The 22,231-nt window shown below is 38.4% G+C and overlaps 1 protein-coding gene across 3 annotated transcripts; it reads right to left on the bottom strand.

Annotated features, from left to right (window-relative positions):
* Positions 1-26: 26 nt before the first annotated feature.
* On the bottom strand, positions 27-21,982 carry CESA4 (cellulose synthase A4). Of its 3 annotated transcripts, none has more exons than XM_077396671.1 (14): positions 21,856-21,982; positions 20,628-20,796; positions 20,392-20,517; positions 10,214-10,412; positions 9,192-9,310; positions 8,880-8,946; positions 8,634-8,784; positions 7,384-7,996; positions 7,152-7,289; positions 6,526-6,651; positions 6,198-6,410; positions 4,573-5,079; positions 1,846-2,196; positions 27-752 (listed from the first exon to the last, which is right to left on the bottom strand). In XM_077396671.1, the coding sequence occupies exons 2-14, from the start codon at positions 20,640-20,642 to the stop codon at positions 171-173; spliced, it is 3,207 nt and encodes a 1,068-aa protein (XP_077252786.1). In that variant the 5' UTR covers positions 20,643-20,796; positions 21,856-21,982; the 3' UTR covers positions 27-170. The 3 variants fall into 3 exon arrangements, with proteins under 3 accessions (XP_077252786.1, XP_077252784.1, XP_077252785.1); XM_077396669.1 differs by lacking the exon at positions 21,856-21,982 and adding an exon at positions 21,034-21,266; XM_077396670.1 differs by lacking the exons at positions 20,392-20,517; positions 20,628-20,796; positions 21,856-21,982 and adding an exon at positions 10,497-10,804.
* Between the last annotated feature and the right edge of the window lie 249 nt (positions 21,983-22,231).

The raw sequence follows: 22,231 nt of genomic DNA, 5'->3' as shown, positions 1-22,231 counted from the left end.
GGCAGGCACTCATTTCACACCATTGATAACAAAACTTGAACTATAGAGCATGATTTCATAACTATACATGCAACAACTCTTTAAGGACTTACACTGTCCCAAAAACAGAGTACAGATAAGAAGAAGAAAAGGAAACAGGGGATAGAAAGCTATAGTGCCCAAACATATGGCTAACACTCCACCCCACATTGTCTAAGAATTGGCCCTTGTTGCTTGGGCAAGAAAGGGTCTATTCTGACCCAAACCAAAGAGAAAATTGAAGCAAGGAGAATAGACCACAGGACTACAATGGTAGGAGTCCTGTTTTGCCTCCCCATTAAGCCCTTAAGGAAAGGATATAGATGAACTATGACCCAAAAGGCGAAAAATAGTTTCCCAAACAAAGGGCCCCATGAACCATACCCATTGTTAATGGCATCAGACACTCCGGCAACTACTCCGACCATGTTTAATATAAGCAAAGTGGTAGGGGGGATGAGAAGCGTAGTCCATTTGAAGAGGTAGAGATCTCCAAATTCTGCGTCATCTGCTGCCTTGGCAGTTACAGTGAAGTTGGTGTCTACTCCGGCGAGGACCTTAAGAAGGCCTTGGAAGACTGCGAAGAGATGTGCCGAGACGCCTCCGATGACCCAGAATTGCTCATTACGCCACCAATCTTGGATGCTAACACCACTCCATCGGAGCTCCAGAACGCCGGTGGCTATGATGGAGAGGAAGAGAGCCATAAACCATATGCTAGCTAGGTTGGTCAGCTGAGGAACATCAAATTCTTATGGTTAAAATGGTGCTTTCATACTTGTACAAGGAATTATAACTTGCATTAGAGGGTAGTATTAGTAGCTCATGTTTTTGAGTTGTTTTGGGGTCTGACATGATACTACAATGAACTAGTGCATACACCAGATGTTAGTGTACATACCATACACCAGATGATCACTCAGTTGAAAAAAAAATGGGATTCTTGCCTAAAAATCTCTAATCTACATTGAAATTTATGTGATTGCCAAAATATTACATTTTATAAAATATTCTCTATAGAGCTGCTAGCAAAACGAGTGGGGTGCAACTTGGGTCGGGTCAGGTTGAGCTTTTGCTAAAAAATGAATTGGAGTCAACCAGAGCCCAACCCAATTTTAACCCTGTATAAGAGTATTTTGGTCATTTAAATTGTCTTAGGTTTTAATTTCAGCATATCATTTTAGAATTGATTTCTTTTCTTATAAGTTTTAAATACTGTACCAAACTTTCTTTGATGGAAATACACCTCACTTATTTCAAGAATCATTGCTTGGCAAATTTAAGTTTGATGGTAGAATCATAACGAAAGCGTAATTGGTAAAAAGTTGTGATTTTAAAGTTACTCAAAGGGTATTTTGTCAAAAAAAAAAGTTTACTCTAATTAATATATGCTGACATAAGTAGAATATAGGTCTTAATGAAAATATGTTTTTTAGTCATGATTTGCTCCGTTTGGATGCCAGAATTATTTTGGTTCTTGGGACTTTTGTGGAACAATAAATTTCCTGGGAGATTGGTGGGAAAAAAAACTCCCTGGAAGTATCCCGGTAAAATAAAAATCCCATGTTTGGTTGCTTGAACTGTTGGGAAGAAAAAAGTTCTTCTTTTGGTTATTTTGGTTCCTCGGATTTCGAGCGGGATTATTTTGGTTCCTGGGATTTTTTTTTTCCAGATTTGGGTTTCATGCGGGGTTATTTTGGTTTGTGGGATTCTTTTTTGCCCACTATATAACTAGCAACCAAACGTGGGTTTCTTGCGGAAATTCCACAAAAGTCCCAAGAACCAAAAAAATTCTGGCATCCAAACCAAAAAAGAAAAAAGACTTACAGTGGGGATAATGAATTTTCCAGTGAGGAGACAGACAGCAGGAATAGTGCAGTATGCTAGCAAAGGGATGGAAGTGAAAGGGTAGACAATAGTGTTGGTGTAAGCCAATCTCTCTAACCATTTCAGGTTTCCACCATAGCCATACCAGAGTGGGCAATGTCTGCTAAGGAAGATCTCTACTGAGCCAAGAGCCCACCTTAGAACTTGGTGCAACCGATCCGAAAGATTTATCGGAGCCGACCCTTTGAAGGCAGGTCTGTCAGGCACACAGTACACTGATTTCCACCCTCTGCAGTGCATTTTAAACCCTGTCAATATATCCTCTGTTACTGATCCGTAGATCCATCCAATCTGCCAACAAAAAGAGAGAGCAAAATAAAGCCATTAACGATAAATGAAAGAGGTTTAGTGACAAAGTTAGGATGTATTTATCAAATTAAGGGCGATGAAGCTTTCATGTCATCTGCAACTTAAAACCACTTGAATAGTCAATAGTAATTAACCTCGACGGGTCAACTCGGATTATTCAGAGTTGAATCGAATCACTAGCTAAACCAGTTGACGACTCCACAACTCTACAAGTATGAGAAGGCAAAAAAAAAAAAAAAAAAACCCGCCTAAGTTTTGAACCATAACTTCTTATTTGTTATCGCCTTATCGGGGATTTGTTATGCAATTTTGGGAAGAGAATACGGTTCCTGCGGGTGCCCTCAGGAAAGTTACCTGCGGTGATGAATTAAATAATAGCGGTGGCGTGAGCTCATGTTCGCAAATGAATTAAATAATGTGAGAGTGCGTTCTATGAAAACAGTAGTGTTGATATTTTAATCTTTCTTATTTTATAATAATGTGCTACCAAGCTTCTCCTCTTGGCAAGTGGCAATGGTGGTGCAAAGATGCGCGCAGATGGCAAATGATGCTAGCAAAAAAACGTAAACGTAATCATTACACAGAGAAGTAAAATAGGTAAAGTATAAAGTTTTAAATGAAACATTACCTAGAAATAGTTATAAAATTGTAAAATTATGAAAAAAATACCAATAAAATATATAAGGTTATGACAATTACCGTAATAAAATACATAAGTTTATGACAATTAATAAAAGAAACACTTACTTAGAATAATTATTACAAGTTTTCCATGCATACAAACATCCCCTATAATTGAACTGCTAATATTAGCAAGACACAAGACATCTTACGCACACATGGATGACGTGTATGTGATCCCCATCGCTCATCATGTGGCCTAATTGTATTGAAAACAGCCCAAATCTCATATAATTGTATTGAAAACAACCCAAATCTCATATTGAACTCACAGGGAGTGAAACAAATTGACCAATGTTTTACATCCAATGGCTAAAAATGCATCTTTTAGACTGTCAGATCCTCAAATCATTCTGATTTTGGGTTAAGAGCTAAATAAACGGTTTGGATTGCAACCATGCGGCAGATAGTTCAGACAAGAGTGCTTCGTACCCACTAAGAAATAGTGGGTCCCAAATTCGATTGACGGTTTGGATTGCAACCATGCGAGTCAATCGAATTTGGGACCCACTATTTCTTAGTGGGTACGAAGCACTCTTGTCACAATTATTCTAAATAAGTGTTTCTTTCAGTAATTGTCATAAACTTATGTATTTTATTACGGTAATTGTCATAACCTTATATATTTTATTCGTATTTTTTTCATAATTTTAATGATTACGTTTTTACGTTTTTTGCTAGCACCATTTGCCATCTGGCGCATCTTTGCACCACCATTGCCACTTGCCAAGAGGAGAAGCTTGGTAGCACATTATTATAAAATAAGAAAGATTAAAATATCAACACTACTGTTTTCATAGAACGCACTCTCACATTATTTAATTCATTTGCGCACATGAGCTCACGCCACCGCTATTATTTAATTCATCACCGCAGGTAACTTTCCTGAGGGCACCCGCAGGAACCGTATTCTCTTTTGGGAAAGCCATTTCATGGCTCAATTTTGCAGGAAAGAACATCCACCTCAGATGAATTAAGTGAATAAGACAAAATCTGATACGAGTTGGTTCTTCTTTATGCAAAAGTGAGCCGCAAAATTGCCTAGCAAATCCCTATAGGTACAACCGTACAACTATGTTTTGATAATAGGTACAAACTCAACTGATTGCATATGCTTTAACTCAACTGGTTGCATATGCTTTAATCAGCTGCCAAAGGTTGCTAACATCTTTTGGGGAATTGAAACAGTTGGTTCAGCGTATAGGACAAGGTGAGTTCGTGCTTATTATAACAGCATGTTTGTGCCGATATCATTACCTAATAAATATATCTAGAAATGAAAATGATATTTTCACCCCTTCCCTCGTTCTTAATTACACCCCTTTTCGTTTGTCTTTTCATAAAAATGATTTTATTTTGAAGAAAAGGCAACAAAATTTACATGAAATGTAGTTTAGGTGTTTTTAAAGAAACCAGACAAACAAAAGGGTGTGGAAATGATGAGAAAGGACCAGAAAATATTTGAAGTTATATTAAGTAATGTGTTTGATTTGTTATAAAGTCACCATCACTTGTCTGAGGTGATTCAACTCAACCCTTTCGATTCGAGTTGAGTTTTTGAGTTTTCAAAGAAGAAATAGCAAAGGAGTTGGGCCTATAGCTCAATGGTTTCGGGTTCGATCGCCAGCTTACCTACCAAAAACGAAGAAGAATAAATAGCAAAAAAGACGTAATTACCTCCTTGCCCCACTCGGTTTTCTCTTCATAACCACAGCTGATAACATGAATGGCCTCCTTAACAAGGCCATTTGTGTTGGTCCCCTGAGGAAGGCCACCTTCTTCCATGAGTGTCGACGTGATGAACACTGGCGATTGGCCAAACCGCTTCTCGAAGTTCTTCTGAGACATGAGAGATGACTTCTCCAACTCTTCGTACCCTTCAAGACCTTCTTCGATCTCTTCGAGGTCGAATAATGGCATTGACCCCTTCTTTGAGTAGTTCTTCATCATTGTCATCTTCTTCTTCTTGCCAAAAAATCCTCCTCTTTCTCCTTTCTTCAATTTAGACTTCCTTGAACTGCGGCAACAGCCACAACAACACCATGATGGCCAGCAGTCACATGTCATCTTTGGCCGCTTTTGACTTGCCGGCGGGTCATAGCCATACAAGGCTTGGCGGTTGAAGACGCACCCTGTTCCGACATAAACCGGGCCTTGGATCCCATCTAAGCCTTTCATGTTGATCTACATTGTGCACAAAATTAAGGATTTATGGTCTTTTTGAGGGAGGTTTGATATATCAATTCAACCACTTGAAAATTCAAATTCACTGTTAAAGTATAAAAGATAAATAACACATCTCTCCAAAAGCTTAAGGTATTGGAGAAGTTGGTTAGTTAACATGGTATCAGAGCCAAAGGTCTCAAGTTCAAACCTCCCGGATAGTAAAAATCCGCATGTGATGGTCAGCCCAAAGTGGGAACACATGTGCCACGTGTTTGCCAAGTGAGCCACATGTGCGAGGGAGTGTTAAAGTATAAAAGATAAATAACGCCTTTCTCCAAAAGCTTAAGCTATTGGTGAAGTTGGTTAGTTAACAACTCTTTGTAAAAATCAGGACCTTGAACAGAGCCACGTGGCCTTGCTTATTTTCTTTTTATATTAGAAAAAAACTAAGTTTTCAAGGGATTTTTACCTATAAATTCCTAGTTTGGAAAATATACACCAATTAGTCACCAAGCTTCATGATTTACTCAAAAAAATTGTCTTTTTAAAAAAAATTCCAATAAGCCCCTGAATGCCTACTCATTTTAGCATAGATACATTTTTTTTTATCAAATTGCCCTCTGAGTAACTTAAAAAAAATGATTGTTATGCCAAAAAAAATTGTGATTGTCTTAAAAATCAGAAAATGCTAAAAGTTAAAATTTTCCCGGCAAGAAACCCCTGGTTTAAGAAGTGACTGAATTTTTTTTTTTTTTTTTTTAATCAAAAAATTTTGGTATAGTATTTAGGGATAATTTGAAAGAAAAAAAAATGTGGCCATTTCATAAATTTCAATGACTGAATGGAAAATATTATATAGATTGGGAATTTGTGGGCAAATATCTATTTTTGAAACAGAATCATGGAAAATACCCAAAATGCCCTTACCTCAAAGTTGGTAAAGGGAATCATGGTGGATATTTTTTTTAATAAATTCCAACATGAATTTACAATAGAAGGAACCTGAGGTCCGGGTTCATAAGTACTCATCACCCATGATTTTCTAATTCTCTTGGAAATTAAAAAAGAAAGTGAAGGCATTACTTTCAAAAGAAAAAGAAGGAAAAAGTGCAACATGAAAAGCAAGCAAGGCTTACGTCAAAGAAGACGACATTGCGATTGGCATATCGATCATGGAGATCAATACCATCGAACCTCTGTGGGAACTGGACATAGCAGAGCTTCTTGCCCAGTTGAGGATCCATCAAAAAACACATAGCCTCCCTAATTGCCTTGCTGTTGTTGATGTAGTGATCACAATCAAGATTCAACATGAAGGGTGCATTAGTGAGAACTGCAGACACTCGAACCTGCCATTGTACAAATTTTAGCACTTCCCCGTGGCCCCATCAATAACCATATAAAATCAAGCTTGTGCATGTGCGTGTGTGTGTCTTTCGAGGTAAAGAAATTAAAGAACCTCACCAGAGCATTCATGGCACCTGCTTTTTTGTGGTGTTGGTAACCTGGTCGTTTCTCACGTGAAACGTAAACGAGTTTAGGGAGCTCTTTACCTTCCACATCAAGTGCACCCGCACTTCCCAAGTAGACCTGCGAACCAACTAAAAGTGTCATTCGATCACATAAAACTCCCCAAGTTAATAATCAAATGAAACAAGTTGACACTGTTTATCCTATGCAAATAAGGGTTTTGTCCTAGCAAGTCAGTCAGAAACTTCTTTCATTTGAGGAGTGTTTACACCCTAAAATTCAAGACTTTACTGTTTGCACCCTCAAATTCAAAATTCGAAAGATGGAACACATTTTGATTGCGAAAAGACAGGAAGTTACGAGATGGTTTGATGTAGGACACTAAGATTAGCATATTTCCTTACTTTCTTTCTACTAGGATTAGTATCTTATTTTTTAAGGAAGTTTAACTTTTTCAAACATTAGTTTCTTGTTTTGTTGATTTCTTAAGTAGGAAAGAAATATTGTTGATTTAGTAGGATTTAGTTTCTTATTTTCTTATAAAAATGAGAGCTTGTATGGGAAGGAGGAGAGTGCATTTTGGTTAGTCCAAGAAGGATGAGTGGGTATTTATGTCAAACCTGAATCATGCCGGGGTGGTCGCGAGTGTTGTTTCCAGGCCAAGGAGTTCCATCCTGCATCACCCACCCTTCTTCCGGTTTCTTTTGAGCCTTTGCCACCAATGCATTTACCCTCACTTTAAACTCTTCATATTCTCTCTACAAACATATCCAAATTCCAACTCCATAAACCGAAAAACTCTATCAAAACAAAAGACTAAAAACACTCTTGAAAATCTCAAACAAAGCTTACTTTCATTGCCCTTCTCTCCTTCACAAAACTCGGCTGCACCTTATCCTTCAAATAATCGACTTTCTGCGAAAAATAATACTCGGGAGCCCTCGGTTCAACACAATGCTTCTTGCAAAATGGGACCCATCTCCTTGCAAACTCGGCCGTCTCCGATAATGTATCAAACAAGAGCATCGACGCACCATCATCTGACACGTAGCAACTCACCTTCTCGACCGGATAATCAACGGCTAAGATCGAAAGAACCGTGTTTGCGGTTATAATTGGTGGTTCCTTAAGTGGGTCCACCGTGCTCACAAACACATCGACCGGGGTTAGCTGGTTCGGCTCTCCTTCGCGCTCGAACCGCATGGTGAGGCGGTCTAGGTAGGTTTGGCGGTTAATCGGGAACCATTTGGGGAATTGGTCGAGTATCCATGAAAGGGCAAACCATATTTCGCAAATTACCGAGATTAGCCAGAGGGCATAAGCGTCTTTTGCCGGGGTCATGATGCGAAAGCGGAAGAAGAAAATGAGGATAACGAGTCGAAGGACGATCACAATGCGGTATGGATTGATCTTGCTTGATGAGATTGGGACCTTTCTCCATAGGGGTTGCCTAGCTTCGGCCATCCTGGAGATGGAGGGTAAAAGTGTCATTTAGAAGGAAAATATGTTGGACATGCGTGGAAAGATATTTTATGTTGAAGGGTAAAATTGTCTTCCGGCCTAAAAGAGGGCAATATTTTCGAATTAAATGAGCACTTATTTTCTGATTCAAACAAGAATTTGGAAGGTAATCATCGATTTATAAAATATTATTCATAAATCTCATGACAAAATCAAAAACTAGTTTGATATAAAACTCATAAAACCATGTGTAAAAGACAAAACACCCCTTTCATTAGAATAAGGTGGCGGCAAACACCTTCCTTCTCTAACCACCAGTTGTTCATCACAGCCTTCTCATACAAGGGGCACTTTAGACATTTTCCATGGGTGAGCTTTAAGTCTACGTCACCACTAAGGTGAATTTTAGTAAACATCTAACAACCGTATGCATTAATATACACTGAATTTTCAGTGTATACGCTATTTACGCAATGAGGACGACAAGGGCCCACCAACTCTTTGGAGATGCGGGGCCCAAACAATCAGAATCCGCTCTCTTGATTTATGGTGGGCCCCATCATCAGGAGTATACACAAAATGTCTGGTGTAAACTCTATAATACCAGATATTATTTATCGAAAACTAAACAAGGATCTTACAGTATATCATCTTCCTCGTCCTGATCATTCCCTCCGTCTTCTTTGCTCATCAAACCCTTCTTTTCTTGTCTAGTTTTCCATTTCTCAACTCTCTCTTTCCATTCCACGTTACTGTAATCATCTTTCTCACCATCTAAATCCTTACCATTAACTACAAAAAGAAAAACCCAAAAATAAAAGATCAAAAGATCAGATAAATGAATTTGGAATTTATTTATAATACATGAAAAGAGATTTCAAGCTCACCGCTTCCCGTGAAGGACGAGAAAGCCGCAACATTGGGCTGCCATTGTTGGATTTGATCTCCATTCTCCTACAAAATTCACCAGCTTAGAAAACCAAATCTACACAAATTTACACCTTAGGAGACTCACAAAGCAAAAATGTAAGGGTAAATTAGTCATTTTACCAAGCTCATTATGGGAGACCAATAGCTACATTAGGGGCAATATAAGGGTCACGGGCTTTATTAGTTGGAAAAAGACGGTTATACCCCCGTGTTCTATTAAAAAGACATCGCTTAATTCAAATGAGTGGAAGTCACTTAATAATGATTACCGAGTGATTAACGACATGATTAGTTTCTATATTTCCTTTTTTATTCTTAATCTGGAATTCATCTTCCAAATCATCTGCATCTCCTCCATCTTCATCATCTCCTGCCACTCTTGGACAACCTGTAAACATAATCCGGTGTTATCCAACTAATTTTCTCCATCGATCTAGTAAATAATATAAACTATATAGAAATAAGACAATATTTTGATCATTGGGTGCTACTCGGGTCAATTTTTGGGAATTCGGGTTGATCTTATATCATACAACCAGGTGGGGTTCAGGTTGATTCCAAATTTTTTTATCAATGGCTCAACCCGACCCGGTCCATGTTGCACCCCTGACGGGCATACAACATAATTGCCACCCTTGCTGTTTGATCCAAAGGTAGCCTCTTAACATTGGATCAAACATCAAGGGGGGCACCTTGATTACGTGCAGCTAGGTACGGACACCATCTAAAAAAACAGAATTAATTATAATATTCATTTGGGAAATGATATATTCACCCTTTTTTTAATTGGGACAAGCCACTCTAACATAAAAGAGTAGTCATTAATACACTAAAAACTATTGCCATATAAACTTACGAGGAATGCTAAATCGAAGGGTGGCCTTGGAAAAACACATTCAGCGGCGCCCCCATTGGATCCACATCATCCAATCCTATTTATCATTCCTTTAATTTTACAATTTTCATTGTTATAAATGTAGTTGGGTGAGGTGGATCCGGTGGGGCACCTTTGAGGCTGGATTTTTGCAAGGGAGGCCTTCAGTTTGGCATTCCTCTAATCCTATATATATACATATGATTTTGAACTTAAACACTACTATTTGTCAATAATTATTTTCCTATAAAACAGGGAAAGATTTTATTTCTTGATTAAAAAAATGAGTTAACCAAACGGTGGAAAACTCATGTCCCATGATAAATTTTGTGTCATCCAAACATTTATTTCAAAAGAAAGTTTTCTTATCCGAGAGAGAGAGAGAGAGAGAGAGAGAGAGAGAGAGAGAGAGAGAACCCTTGTGACGTTTATAACGAGTATTGCACTGAGGGCAGCACTGGTTCCCTTCATTCCTTTCATACTCGTAACAAGGCTTGCAGACTGGGAACCCACATTCATAACATGCCACGAACAATTCCCCATTCTCTTTAAGCCCAATTTCATCACTACAAACTCCGCATGTTTTCGAAATCGAACGCCGATCTTGCTCCTTAGCCTGCTCAATTACACAATTTAGTACACCTTTTAACATAGGTGACACAATAAGTAATAAGAATAAGAAGAGGAAAAAAAAATGTACTTTGTCATGGCCATGCAAGACATGTAGCTCATCTCGGCGGTGAGAACCAGCAACCAAGCCATTGGTTGCTGCCATGGTTGGTGGGGGAGGAGGATGAGAAGGAGAGAAGGTGAAGATAGCATTTTATCAAGGGTGAGGTGAGAGGTTTCTCTTCTTCACCAACTTTGGGGGTTGGAAGGTCTAAGGTTTGAGTCGAAGAGACGTTTAATACGATGGATGGTCTCATCAAACACCAACGCAACCCTTGCAGACAAAGGCATCGGAGAGATGACATAAGACACTCAAACAACTTACAACAGAAGGTGCACGCAGGAAGCCTTGGGCTTGAGCCAAAGACCTGACATCTACGTACGCCACCCACAACAAACCCTTGTATGTATGTAAACTATACCTTGCAAGGTACGCTAGAAATTGTATGGATATTTTACGGCTAGCATTCTTGGCCCATGCCATATATGGGTGTAAAATAATGGGGCCCACCCCATCAAAACATGGGTAAGTTGGTGGGATGATCCTATTCAAAACACGGTGTAAAATGATAGGCCCCATCAGATGCATGGGTTTGAGTGGACATTGTGGGTCCATTCATGGGATTAAAATGATGGACCCCACCATAAGCATGGATTTGGGTACAGATGGTGGGCCATTGGGCCCTACCATATCAAAGGCTGCCGCATCTACAAGTAAGCGTTAGAAGATCCTGATTTGGCGTTGGTGCTTCTAGGTACAGGAGAAAAATAAAACGAAAAACAAAGATCCTGTTTCTCATCTTATAAATTGGCAAGGTACCTTTTCTAGCTTCTTACTAATTGCATAGTGAGGATACATGTTAGTCAGATTTTGTTTCTTTTTTGGTCACTTTAAACATTTTATTGTCATTTGTTTTTGGAAACACATTATTGATTGTTTTAATAAAATGTTAAAAAAGATTAAAATAAAATAAAATTCAATTTATTCCGAAAGAAAATTTGAAAAGAAATTCAGAAAAGAGACACCTCTCCCATTAGAATTTGTTTAATTTCTACGCGTTTGCTTTTTTTTTTTTTTTTTTTTGTTTCTCATTTTACAATCGGGCTCTTCTTCTTCATGAAATTCATTAAAATCAAGGGAAATAAGGATTTTTCAATTCACCAGTATTCTACAAAGCTATAGACTAACAACTATATCAACTGGGTGCCTCACACGCTGTATCGACCTCTAGCTGATTTTTCCCTTCTTGAGTCATCCTGCAAGGGGCGGGTAAGCGTAAAGATAGGATCATAAGATGTAATAATCGAGAAAGACTCAGATATGGGACTCGTTAAAAGATCATAAGAAATAATAATTGAGCAAGACTCAGATATGAGACTCTGTTGAAGACTTACGTGAAAGCTGTAAGTAATCTTGTCAGCAACGTCGATGATCTCCTTCCATTTCCTTCCTATGCTCGTCTGCATAATCCAAAAGGGAAAATAATAGATCAACATAAAGCTGCAGAATGCTTATAGTTATGCAAAAGATTAGATTGATCTGAGTACCATCTATTGAATTAAGCTTTTATCTTCGTTTCTAGTCAGCAGTTTGGGTAAGACATGATGAGACATAGTAATTACTCCTTCCAAGTATCACAACAGAAAAGATTAGAAATCTTAAAACTTTTTGACATCCAGATTGCATTTTCACCACTACACATTTTATATTCCGCTCTGCTGACACATCTCTGACATCGTAAAGACAGAACCCAAGATATAACAAGCAATAAAGGCCGGGCAATTAACGGCAGATCTTTTGTGCTTAGAGGTTTACGTACAATTTTTGCATCACTGGGCTCAAAAAGACTGCAACCCACCCACCCCCCAAGATTTTGGTTGTCAACAAAAGTTAGTGAAGACCTGCGTAACATATCAGTTTAAGAGTATCACATCAGATGAATGGATTCAACCAAGATTTGCCAACTTCAAGGATGAGAAAGAGCTCAGGGGACAGGAATAGTCTTAGGCTGCTGGAATAGAGCCAAGTCAAATGAGCAACATTACCCATGTTAGAACTTGAATGGGCAAAAAAGAAAAAAAAAAAAACAGAACAAAGTAATGGCACGTACTTGATATATCGCAAAGAACCAAAAAAAATAAAAAATGCTAGCCTTACAAGAGTACTAGAAAGTGATCAGTGACACGGGATACCATTTTGCATATGAGCTATGCTAACTTTAGACTTCAGCCATTCTTTTGTCTTTTCATAAACTTGATAATTTTGAACAATTTGTAATTTTTAAATCCTACTCTTGTTTTTGTTGGGAATTTAACCGGGTAGAACTCACCCCTAAAGGCTAGCCGTTAGAGGGAGGGTGCCCATTCCCTTATAACCCATCCCCATCCACTTCACTTATCCGATGTGGGACTATTTGCTATTGCATGGAACCCCAACAATTTATATTGACGCCAACAAACAAGAGAAACCTACCTTAACATATAGCTTCATAGTGAGATGAAAGAAGAGAAATTATGTAAGCTATGTAGAGCATTGACCAAGAACATGACGGCCATGCCCTCCGTAACACTCTTCAAGGAAAATGAAGCCGCAACATCTACCGTATCTAAAAAGGTAAACCAATAGTGGCACAAGTTTACACAATTAATATCATGTCAACAAACTAAACTTATGTGGGTTTTCTATGCATTCTTAAAAAAGAATGCCAAACCTATCATGGAACTTCCTTGTGTAAACCCGATGAATCTATACGAAAGTCTTATCTATCAGCTTCATAGTGGAGGTTTGGTAGTGGAACAAAGGAGGATGTCAATATGGATTTTGTCATAGGTTTAACTAGGATTGATATGAAGTTTGAATCCATCTTCTTCATTGTCGTTAGGTTCTAAAAAGTCTCTCATTTTATTCAATGTCAGTAGACTTCCAATTTGTCTCATGTAGCTGAGTTGTTCTTTGTCAGAATAAGAGCAGGTTGGTTGAAGTGGTAGCATGCTTTAGGAGTTTTGTGCGACCGTAAAATACCTATCAAGTTGAAGGGAAAGGTTTATAAGGCAGTTGTGAGGCCAGCCATGCTGTACGACTCAGAATGTTTGGCCACCAAGAAGTAGCATGTGCATAAGATGAGTGTAGTGGAGATGCGAATGCTTAGATGGATGGGGCATATCCAAAGTAGGCCTTTCGATGCTCCAATGAGAAGAAGTGACTCGTGCCAAGTTGATGGAGTAAAAAGAGAAAGGGGCAGATTGAAAACAACTTGGTAGAAACAGTGAGGAAAGACTTGAGGGCTAGGAACTTAACAGAGAACATGACCTTAGATAGAATAGAATGGAAGAAAATGATCCATGTAGACAAACCTAACTAGTGTCAGGATTAGACTATAGTCAGCCGGGTAGATCCTTTCACCTTCTTCATGAAAATCTTCTAAAGGATTCATCAGCCGACCCCAACTAGTTTGGGACAAAGGCTTAGTTGAGCTGAGCTGAGTTGTTCTTTAGAGAGGTTGTATGTCGGCATGGAGTCACAAGGTCATTTACATCAAATAGACAACAGGTCCTTGGGTCATTTCTAGAGAACTTTATGGAGCAAAATGGGGACAAACAGGAGTGGTCAGTCACAGCTTAGGGAATTTTTATTTTTTTTGATAGGTATGTAAATATGAGTCCAGCAATCAGTTTTGCTTGGGTAATTTCTTGAGATTTTTTTTTTTTTTTGAATGATCAATTTCTTGAGATTCTTAGCTTGCGAGAGGCTTAATCAATGGGACTTAATTCAATTAATCGTTCTACCGAAAAAAAGGATATGTGATTTAGCCTTAGGATCGGTTTATTTATTTAGGATATGTTTATTTTAGTTCACTTAGACACTCTATTTTAATTTATTTGTTGTATCTTATTGGACTTGGAAGTTGGGGGTGTCCACATCACCACTATGACACACTATCCTTAGACCCCTCAACCCATGGCCAACCAATGCTCCTACCTCTTACCCAAACCACTTAAAAGCCCATAGCCCATAACTTCAACCCAAAAGCCCTTGTATAAAAAAACCCACCTGTGCTGCCCATGGCCCACCCTTAAAAACCGCCTAAAAAAGCTCATGTATAAGCCTCTCTCTCTCTCTCTCTCTCTCTCTCTCTCTCTCTCTCTCTCTCTCTCTCTCTCTCTCTCTCTCGTTGTACGACCAAAGCATGAAGGCCTCCAACACACCGCTTCTCAGGTACGGTTACACTCTCGCCTATTCTCTCTCTCTCTCTCTCTCTCTCTCTCTCTCTCTCTCTCTCCCCTTGATCCCCTTTCTCTTTCTTCTCCTCCTTTCATTTGTCAAACCTTCCCCTCTTCTTATTTATATCCTCTTTCCCCAATCATTCCCTAACACCTTGCTACCCTCACCATCATATATCAATCCAGTCACTGTTATTACCATCCCCTTTTTCCACCATTTACGTATTGTTCTGGGCCATTGAGACTAACTTATTTACATTTGTTACTTATGCAACATACACTTGTGATTTGAATTCCTTCCTAGTTAGTTTGATTCATATTTCATGAATCTAATGTATGGAACATTGATTAGATAGATTAAATTCTTTTTAATGAATGAACTCAATAGCCATGAATTTTCTATGAATTCTTTAATAGTGAAAGATTTCCATCTGATGTCTAATTTGTTTGACAATGTATGTTGCCGCCCTTATTGAATTAGCAGTCTCCCTCCCTCCCTCCCTCCCTCTATCCCTCCCTCTCTCTCTCATGTTGTACGACCAAAGTATGAAGGCCAACACACCGCTTCTCTCTCTCTCTCTCTCTCTCTCTCTCTCTCTCTCTCTCTCTCTCTCTCTCCCTCCTTGATCCCCTTTCTCTTTCTTCTCCTCATTTCATTTGTCAAACCTTCCCCTCTTCTTATTTATATCCTCTTTCCCCAATCATTCCCTAACACCTTGCTACCCTCACCATCATATATCAATCCAGTCACTGTTATTACCATCCTCTTTTTCCACCATTTAGGTATTGTTCTGGGCCATTGAGACTAACTTATTTAGATTTGTTACTTATGCAACATACACTTGTGATTTGAATTCCTTCCTAGTTAGTTTGATTCATATTTCATGAATCTAATGTACGGAACATTGATTAGATAGATTACATTCTTATTAATGAATGAACTCAATAGCCATGAATTTTCTATGAATTCTTTAATAGTGAAAGATTTCCATCTGATGTCTAATTTGTTTGACAATGTATGTTGTCGCCCTTCTTGAATTAGCAGCCCTTTTATTGCTCCAAAAGTTTCCGGATCTGATTTGCTGTGAACCCTACGTTTGCATCAAGCAACAAACTTGAAACTAAAAAGGTTTATTATCACATGAAAAGCTACAATAGTCCTGATTCTCCAAGAAGACTACATCAAAATGCTAGGTCTTGATGAAAGTTATTACCAGATGCATTGATTTTCCTTTCCATTGTTTAGTCAATCATTGCTCAACCAAGTTGATTCAATTTTGGCCCTACCGGGTGAATCAAGAACTCCTTCGACTCGCTCACTTTAATGACAAATCAAATGTGTCAATGCTTGAGTTAATGGAAACTGATAGTGCCAATGAAAGACTTCATCTGAGTCAATACGATTTTACCTTGGCCAAATAGTCCAAGTACAAGTTTCTAAATATTGATCTTTTGTTTCCATTTGATATTTGAAAATTTTAATCATATAACTAGTGTTACTGAGATATAAGTCTTTAATAATGTTTGTTGTCTATGTTTTACATTTTTAGGGTACTTTGGTTTTTTATGAATACTTACAAGTAAATATACGAGGAGGTGCTCAATGACGGGGACACATGCCCTATTCCACAACTTTTTTAATTCTTTTTACATCTCTTTCATATTCATGACCTTCAACTTCTATAGATTTCTACATAATAAAAGAGCGGATCTAGATAAGAGGGAGCCCATATCCATTGTCTTCGCATTGGAAAAGCACCAAAGAGTACTAAAGAAGATTTTCTAGACTAAAGAGAGAAAAAAAGAGATCCCTCCCTCTCAAAACTGCATGGCTGACCTTATGATGGGAAACATCAATCGAGCAAGGCAACAAAGAGATATATGGACCATGGTGATCCAACAAGTATGGAAGTGGGGCCACAAGTCCACGAAAAGGAATCACAAGGAGAGAGAAAATTTCGAACAGTTGCAACATGTTTGCATTGGTCAGACAAGTTGTGGGTAATTTTAGGGTTTACATGAGTTGCTGCAACACATGGGGTCCACATGGGAGAGTTATTTATTTTGGGTTTACTTCTGTTATAAATAAGGAGCCCTTAGTTTTCACTTTGGAGTTGTTGCTTTTAATAAATTGTTTTAAATAGGATTGTTAGTAGGATTGTTTTAGTAGTTTCCAAGTTTGGTTAGGAGTGTTTTTAAGTCATATGGGGGTAGTAGTACTGTAGTAGTCTTTTTTTCATCCAATTCACTTAAGTCACTTGTGTCCAAGGGTATTTTAAATAGGCCCCACACATGTTTTACAGAAATCTTAAGAGGGGAGCAAGTCTTTCAGTCATTAGAGAGTATTATAGTCCAAAAGTATTAGCTTTTGTGCCAGGTTTCAGAACTTGCTAGACTCTTTTCTTTTCTTATATATGTGTAGTCCTAGGGCACTTTCTTTTATGCATGAATGAATTAAAATACAATCCCTTTGCTCTCTCAGCAAAAGGTAGATGTGATGTCTGCTCTCCATGGTGTGATACCTTGATCTCCTTCGGTATGAAGCCCTAGGAATCCCCTTGGTGTGATGTCTTGGGTCTTGTTGGTGTGATTCTTACACAAGTGTATTGATGTCTTTCAGTTTCATACCCTAAGAGGACCTTGGAGTGATTCCAGGTATGTTATTCCTTACCTTTTCCCTTACTTTTCCTCCTCTACTTCCCCTTCTTCTCTCTCTCTCTCTGTCTCTCTCTCTCTTCTGAACCTCCAGATCTAGACCATAATCCAATCTACCAACTTTGAGCTCTTCCCCATCTACCATTGCAACCCTATATCTCTCCATCGACCAACATCCCAACCCTAACATTTACCTTTTACACCCAACCATTAAAACCCAAACCCTAGCTGTTGATCACCTTTTATTCATAGCAAATCTAACCTAACCCTAAATCCCTACCTTCGAACAGTCCCATAAACCCCTTCAACTATCCATGCAGTCCGCCAGTCATCCTTTTCCCTTGCAACCTATAACCCAACCAGCCAGTCATCCTTTTCCCTTGCAAACTATAACTCAACAGTCTGTCCTATTTTTGGAATGGTGACTATGCATTCAAAAAGGAATGGGCCAACAGCCGAGAACTGAGATCGTTAGCAAACAACAAAGGAAGAAAAACAAAACAAATAATATATATATATATATATATATATATATATATATATATATATATATATATACTGAGATCAATCAGGTGCGAGCTCCAAAAGAGATCTGTTAGTTCGTGTCCTTTAGCCTATCAGTTATCACCAGAACCTGTTACAATCTCAAATAACCACCAATAGCATACGAACCCGTACAGATCAGTCCCTATAGGTCTGTTACAGACCTTGTAAATTCGTGATACATGGTTGAAATGACTCACACTTCCAATGGATACATCTCTGATTAGTTTTGACCTAATCTAGACAGTAAATATGGGTATCACGGACTTGACACTCCACGCAGTGCACCGGGAAATCCAACATCGCCGCATTCTTGACACACGATCATCTTTTGGATCTCCTTGGCTTCAATTTATGTCGCTTAGGATCTACTAGTTGAGCTTTCAATTGCGCATTAAGGCTACGCCTCGAGGCATTAAGGCTACACCTCCTCGAGGCATGACGCCGTACGCCTTTTAGAGCATTGGTACTAGTTGTAACTAATAATGTATGTGGTCTGTTAACTTAAGTACTTCTTACTTAACAATTTTATTTTAGTTAATTTTTTTTAATTTAAATGGTATCAACTCGATATTGCTCTATAGCATAAACTTTGTTGATTATAATGATGTCTTAAGTCTGAACAGGACTGAAGAGTGTGATCATGAGACCAAAACTCGATGTGGTGAACATTGAGTACCTTTATAATGTGCAATGTGGATTGATTATTTAATATCTTCCCAAGTACTCTTTTAACTATCTATTTTGTTAAATATTAATCATTACAGAGTGAAAGCTACCAATATACTCAAAAGGATCATTTGAAAAAAAAGTTGAGAGGCGCAGCTTTATTCGTTAATAGTATTAGTTACTGAAATAGAGATGTTATCAAATATTTTATCATTTTGAACTTTTTTTATTAGTTCTAGTTACATTATGGAAAGTGCCACTAACCTTAGTACTCTTGTTCTAAAAATACTCGGTCAAACTTATTCTCCATTGAGATGCGGAAGGAATTGGAGTATATTCGCACTTATTCACGTGAAAGGGAGACAAGGATTGGCATCACTAAGTTGTAGAAACTCATTTTATGCAATACGATATGAGATTGTAGGCCTGCCATGCAAAGGGGATCTTTGTTAATGACTAATGCTCCAATTAGTGTTTCAAAAATCAAACTTGATGAGAACTCGACAGAGGTTAAAGGGAGCCAACTCGGGAGAGTGAATGATTAATGCGTTCAATTTTTCATTAACTCAAGAGAGCCAAAGGAGTTTTGATTGACTTGGTAGGGAAAACCTTGGACTTTCGGAGTTCTGATTGACTCGCGGAGTTTTTAAATAGTGGTTCCAACTTCCAATTAAATAAAAAAACTGCAATTTCTCTAAGGATAACCCTTTAAAGCCCTTCTTAGCAGGAAACAAGATCAAGTTTTGAATAGGCAAAGATGGATTAGAAGGTGAAGCCGAATGACAATGAAGAGACTAGCGAGGCAACAACAAGCAAGCAATTAGATATGAGTTGCACAAACAAGTAAAGAAAGAGGTAGAGGTGAAAGAACTAGTGAAACAAGAAGAGCTTCAATCTCAAGGAAAAGAAAAATAAGTTTATTGTTAGTAGATTATCATCATAATCATCATCACACACAAACATCTCACATAGTGATGACATTGGTAGTGATGGTGCATTCCTCGGTCTTGAGGGTGTGGATGAGCTGGATTCTGAACATGAGATCATTGAGGATGGGTACGATGGGGAGGTTGATTATGTTGATAGACATCCAAAACCTAGGGATAGTATGGGCGAAGCACTATTAATGACTGTTTCACAAGGATGAATATCATGAAATACCCATTCGTGGTAGTGATGGTGATTTCCAATCTTCAAACCATATATGGTGAAGTACCTACAAATAAATTAAGATTTAAATTCTTCAATCCATGTACAGTAGCTACATAAAAATATTGAAGTTGCCCTTGGGATAGTTCTTCAAACAACTAATCTTAGTTAGAATTTGCACTTCAGGTCTTTCATATCTGGCAGCCAAAAAAAGCACATGCCACGAAAAGGGCCATAAAGCATATTTAATCACAATGAAACACTTCCAACGTGGAAAATGAGAGTTCAATTACAAATAATGAAGAAAATAGTAACCAATCATTAATGAACGGAATTCTGCTTAGGACTCAAAGCAGAGCAGAGCAAACCAAAGAAAGCAATAATTTCCAACATAGATACATAACTACCCAATCAATAAGCAGTTCATCATCTTTCTCAGATAAATGATTTTAATTCTTTTGCACATAAATATCCAATATGCTTGAGTCATGATTCTTTAGGACTTTAATTTTGAAATTATAACGTAGCATAGGCTTTTCAAAAATCTTATCCAATGACAAAGTGACAAACTAACCATTAATTATTCTAAATTTCCACAGTTACAAAGTAACGCATTTGTATGTTATACAATTATCCAAAACCCAAAATGAATTTAGATTCTTGCTGTTAATTAAGGAAGAAATAAGAACCTGAACAGCTTCGTTGGTTGCTGTCTTAGTCCAGAGTGCAAGTTTATCTTGCCTCTGACGAACGCTTGCAACAACACCACATATTTCATCACTTTCATCAAACTGCTCTCCGATCAGAGCCATCAACTACAGGTAGTCATCTCAAGTAGATCATAAATCAAGCATTGGAAAATAAAACCAGTACATAGTCCAAGTTCATCATTAGAAAACAGATAAAAAGAGAAGCTTGAATTCACCGTTTCGAGCCACATGGTATCAAGGTTGGCCTTTCTGCTACTTGTCACAGACCACTTCCCCCCATTTGCGCATTCAGGATCTTCCCATTTGGGTTCAATCCCCGCCTTGAAACAGTGAAAATCAGCATTGGCTACCAACTTGCTAGGCCGAAATACCTGATCGTATAAACTGAAAAATAAAAGATAAAATAGAAGATAAAATTAATCAAGAAGGAATGAATTGACAAGTGCCTAAAAAAAGGATATTACTTGAAAATAAAGAGAATACACCAAACATTAAAAAAAAACAAAAACAAAGTCCTCCGCCCCCTCCTCTTTATATTAGTAATGACACCATTACTTATTCCCCTACTCTCCTAGTGAAGAAAGGCATGATACACCAATCAAGAAGAAATAAATTACTGACCACCAAAACTCCTCGACGGTATCAAAGGTGTAGACCTTCCTAAGCGTTGAGCCCCACGCAGCCCCTTGCTTAGGCTTCGACTGGTTGTCGAACCAAAATGTTCATTGCCTCTCCACTCTGTCAGGCTGCTTCGACTCTTCCACCGTCTCTGCACCTTCCGTTCCCATTGATTCAAACCCTAACCCTCCTGCCATTGCTACATCCGCCATTTTTTTGCCACAAAAAAACCACGGATCTTATTGATGAATTTGATGGAGATGGAACAATTTATAGATGGGGTGAAAGACCAGCCTACCCTTCTTGAGCGTAATGACAAAACTACCCTGTAAAATAGCCACGTGCCGCAAGTACGTGATGGAACTTATGTAATTATGTTTAGGGTCTCTCAGTGGAACCGGACCGTCCGACAAATCTCATGATTCAACCCGGAACCCGACAGGTTCAGCCCGATTTTGACTCGGGCTGGGTTGGCATATCTTTGGGCTGGTTGGGAAAACCAACTGGATTTAATTTCGGATTGGGTTAGGGTTGAGGCCTTAGGGAACCTGATCAACCTAACCCGAACTCCGTCCTCTAATTTTATCACATTTTCCCCTAGCTTTAATACTACACTTTTATTAAACTCAGTCGGCCATAATATTTCTGGAAATAATATATCCGCCCCTTTTGACTACTTGGGCCACCCAGCAGCAGTGTATCAATCACTGCAAAAGTGAAAAGGGGCTGATGTACTTCGCATAAGAACGTCTTACAAAGCGATTAAAAGCAAAATACATGCCGTGTTTGTGCAATTATTAAAACAAGGGAAAAAGGGAAACCTACTTTGCTCTCCTTGCTATTTCGTTGACAAGCGATCCATCTTCCAATCCACAGTGGCTCAGGAGTTGAGAAAAAGACAAAGAATAATGAAGTACAGCAAGAAGATGACAAATTTCTGGATCACAGTAAACAAGGCGTCACATAAGTATGGGGCCGTACTCTAAGGGTCACGTGTCCAACTCGTGTCTTTTCTTTTTTCTGCTGTTTGTTTTGAGTTTGTCTTCAAAGGTATTATGATCCGGTTGTTCTGCCCTTGGACATTGTTCTAAAGATTGGGCAGTGGTCTTATTCATACTATTGTATCATCTCTCGTTATTTAATATGTTGGTAGGGGTCCGCCTAACCCTAGCTAGAGGTTAGTGCAATTATCAAAACTTAG

Source organism: Tasmannia lanceolata, unplaced genomic scaffold (genome assembly GCF_043159265.1).
Source record: "Tasmannia lanceolata isolate RefF3 unplaced genomic scaffold, GAP_Taslan_0.1 ptg000015l, whole genome shotgun sequence".
In the NCBI taxonomy this organism is placed as follows: domain Eukaryota; kingdom Viridiplantae; phylum Streptophyta; class Magnoliopsida; order Canellales; family Winteraceae; genus Tasmannia; species Tasmannia lanceolata.
The sequence above is the reverse complement of the archived record's forward strand: the minus strand, read 5'-3'. Positions and strand labels throughout refer to the sequence as shown.

Excerpts from the sequence above, each read along its gene's own strand:
- CESA4 (XM_077396671.1), bottom strand. Across the intron at positions 8,947-9,191 it reads ATCATGTCGTTAATCACTCG|GAGAATGGAGATCAAATCCA; the intron begins GTAATCATTATT and ends TGAATTTTGTAG. Across the intron at positions 5,080-6,197 it reads GCAATGTCGTCTTCTTTGAC|ATCAACATGAAAGGCTTAGA; the intron begins GTAAGCCTTGCT and ends TGCACAATGTAG.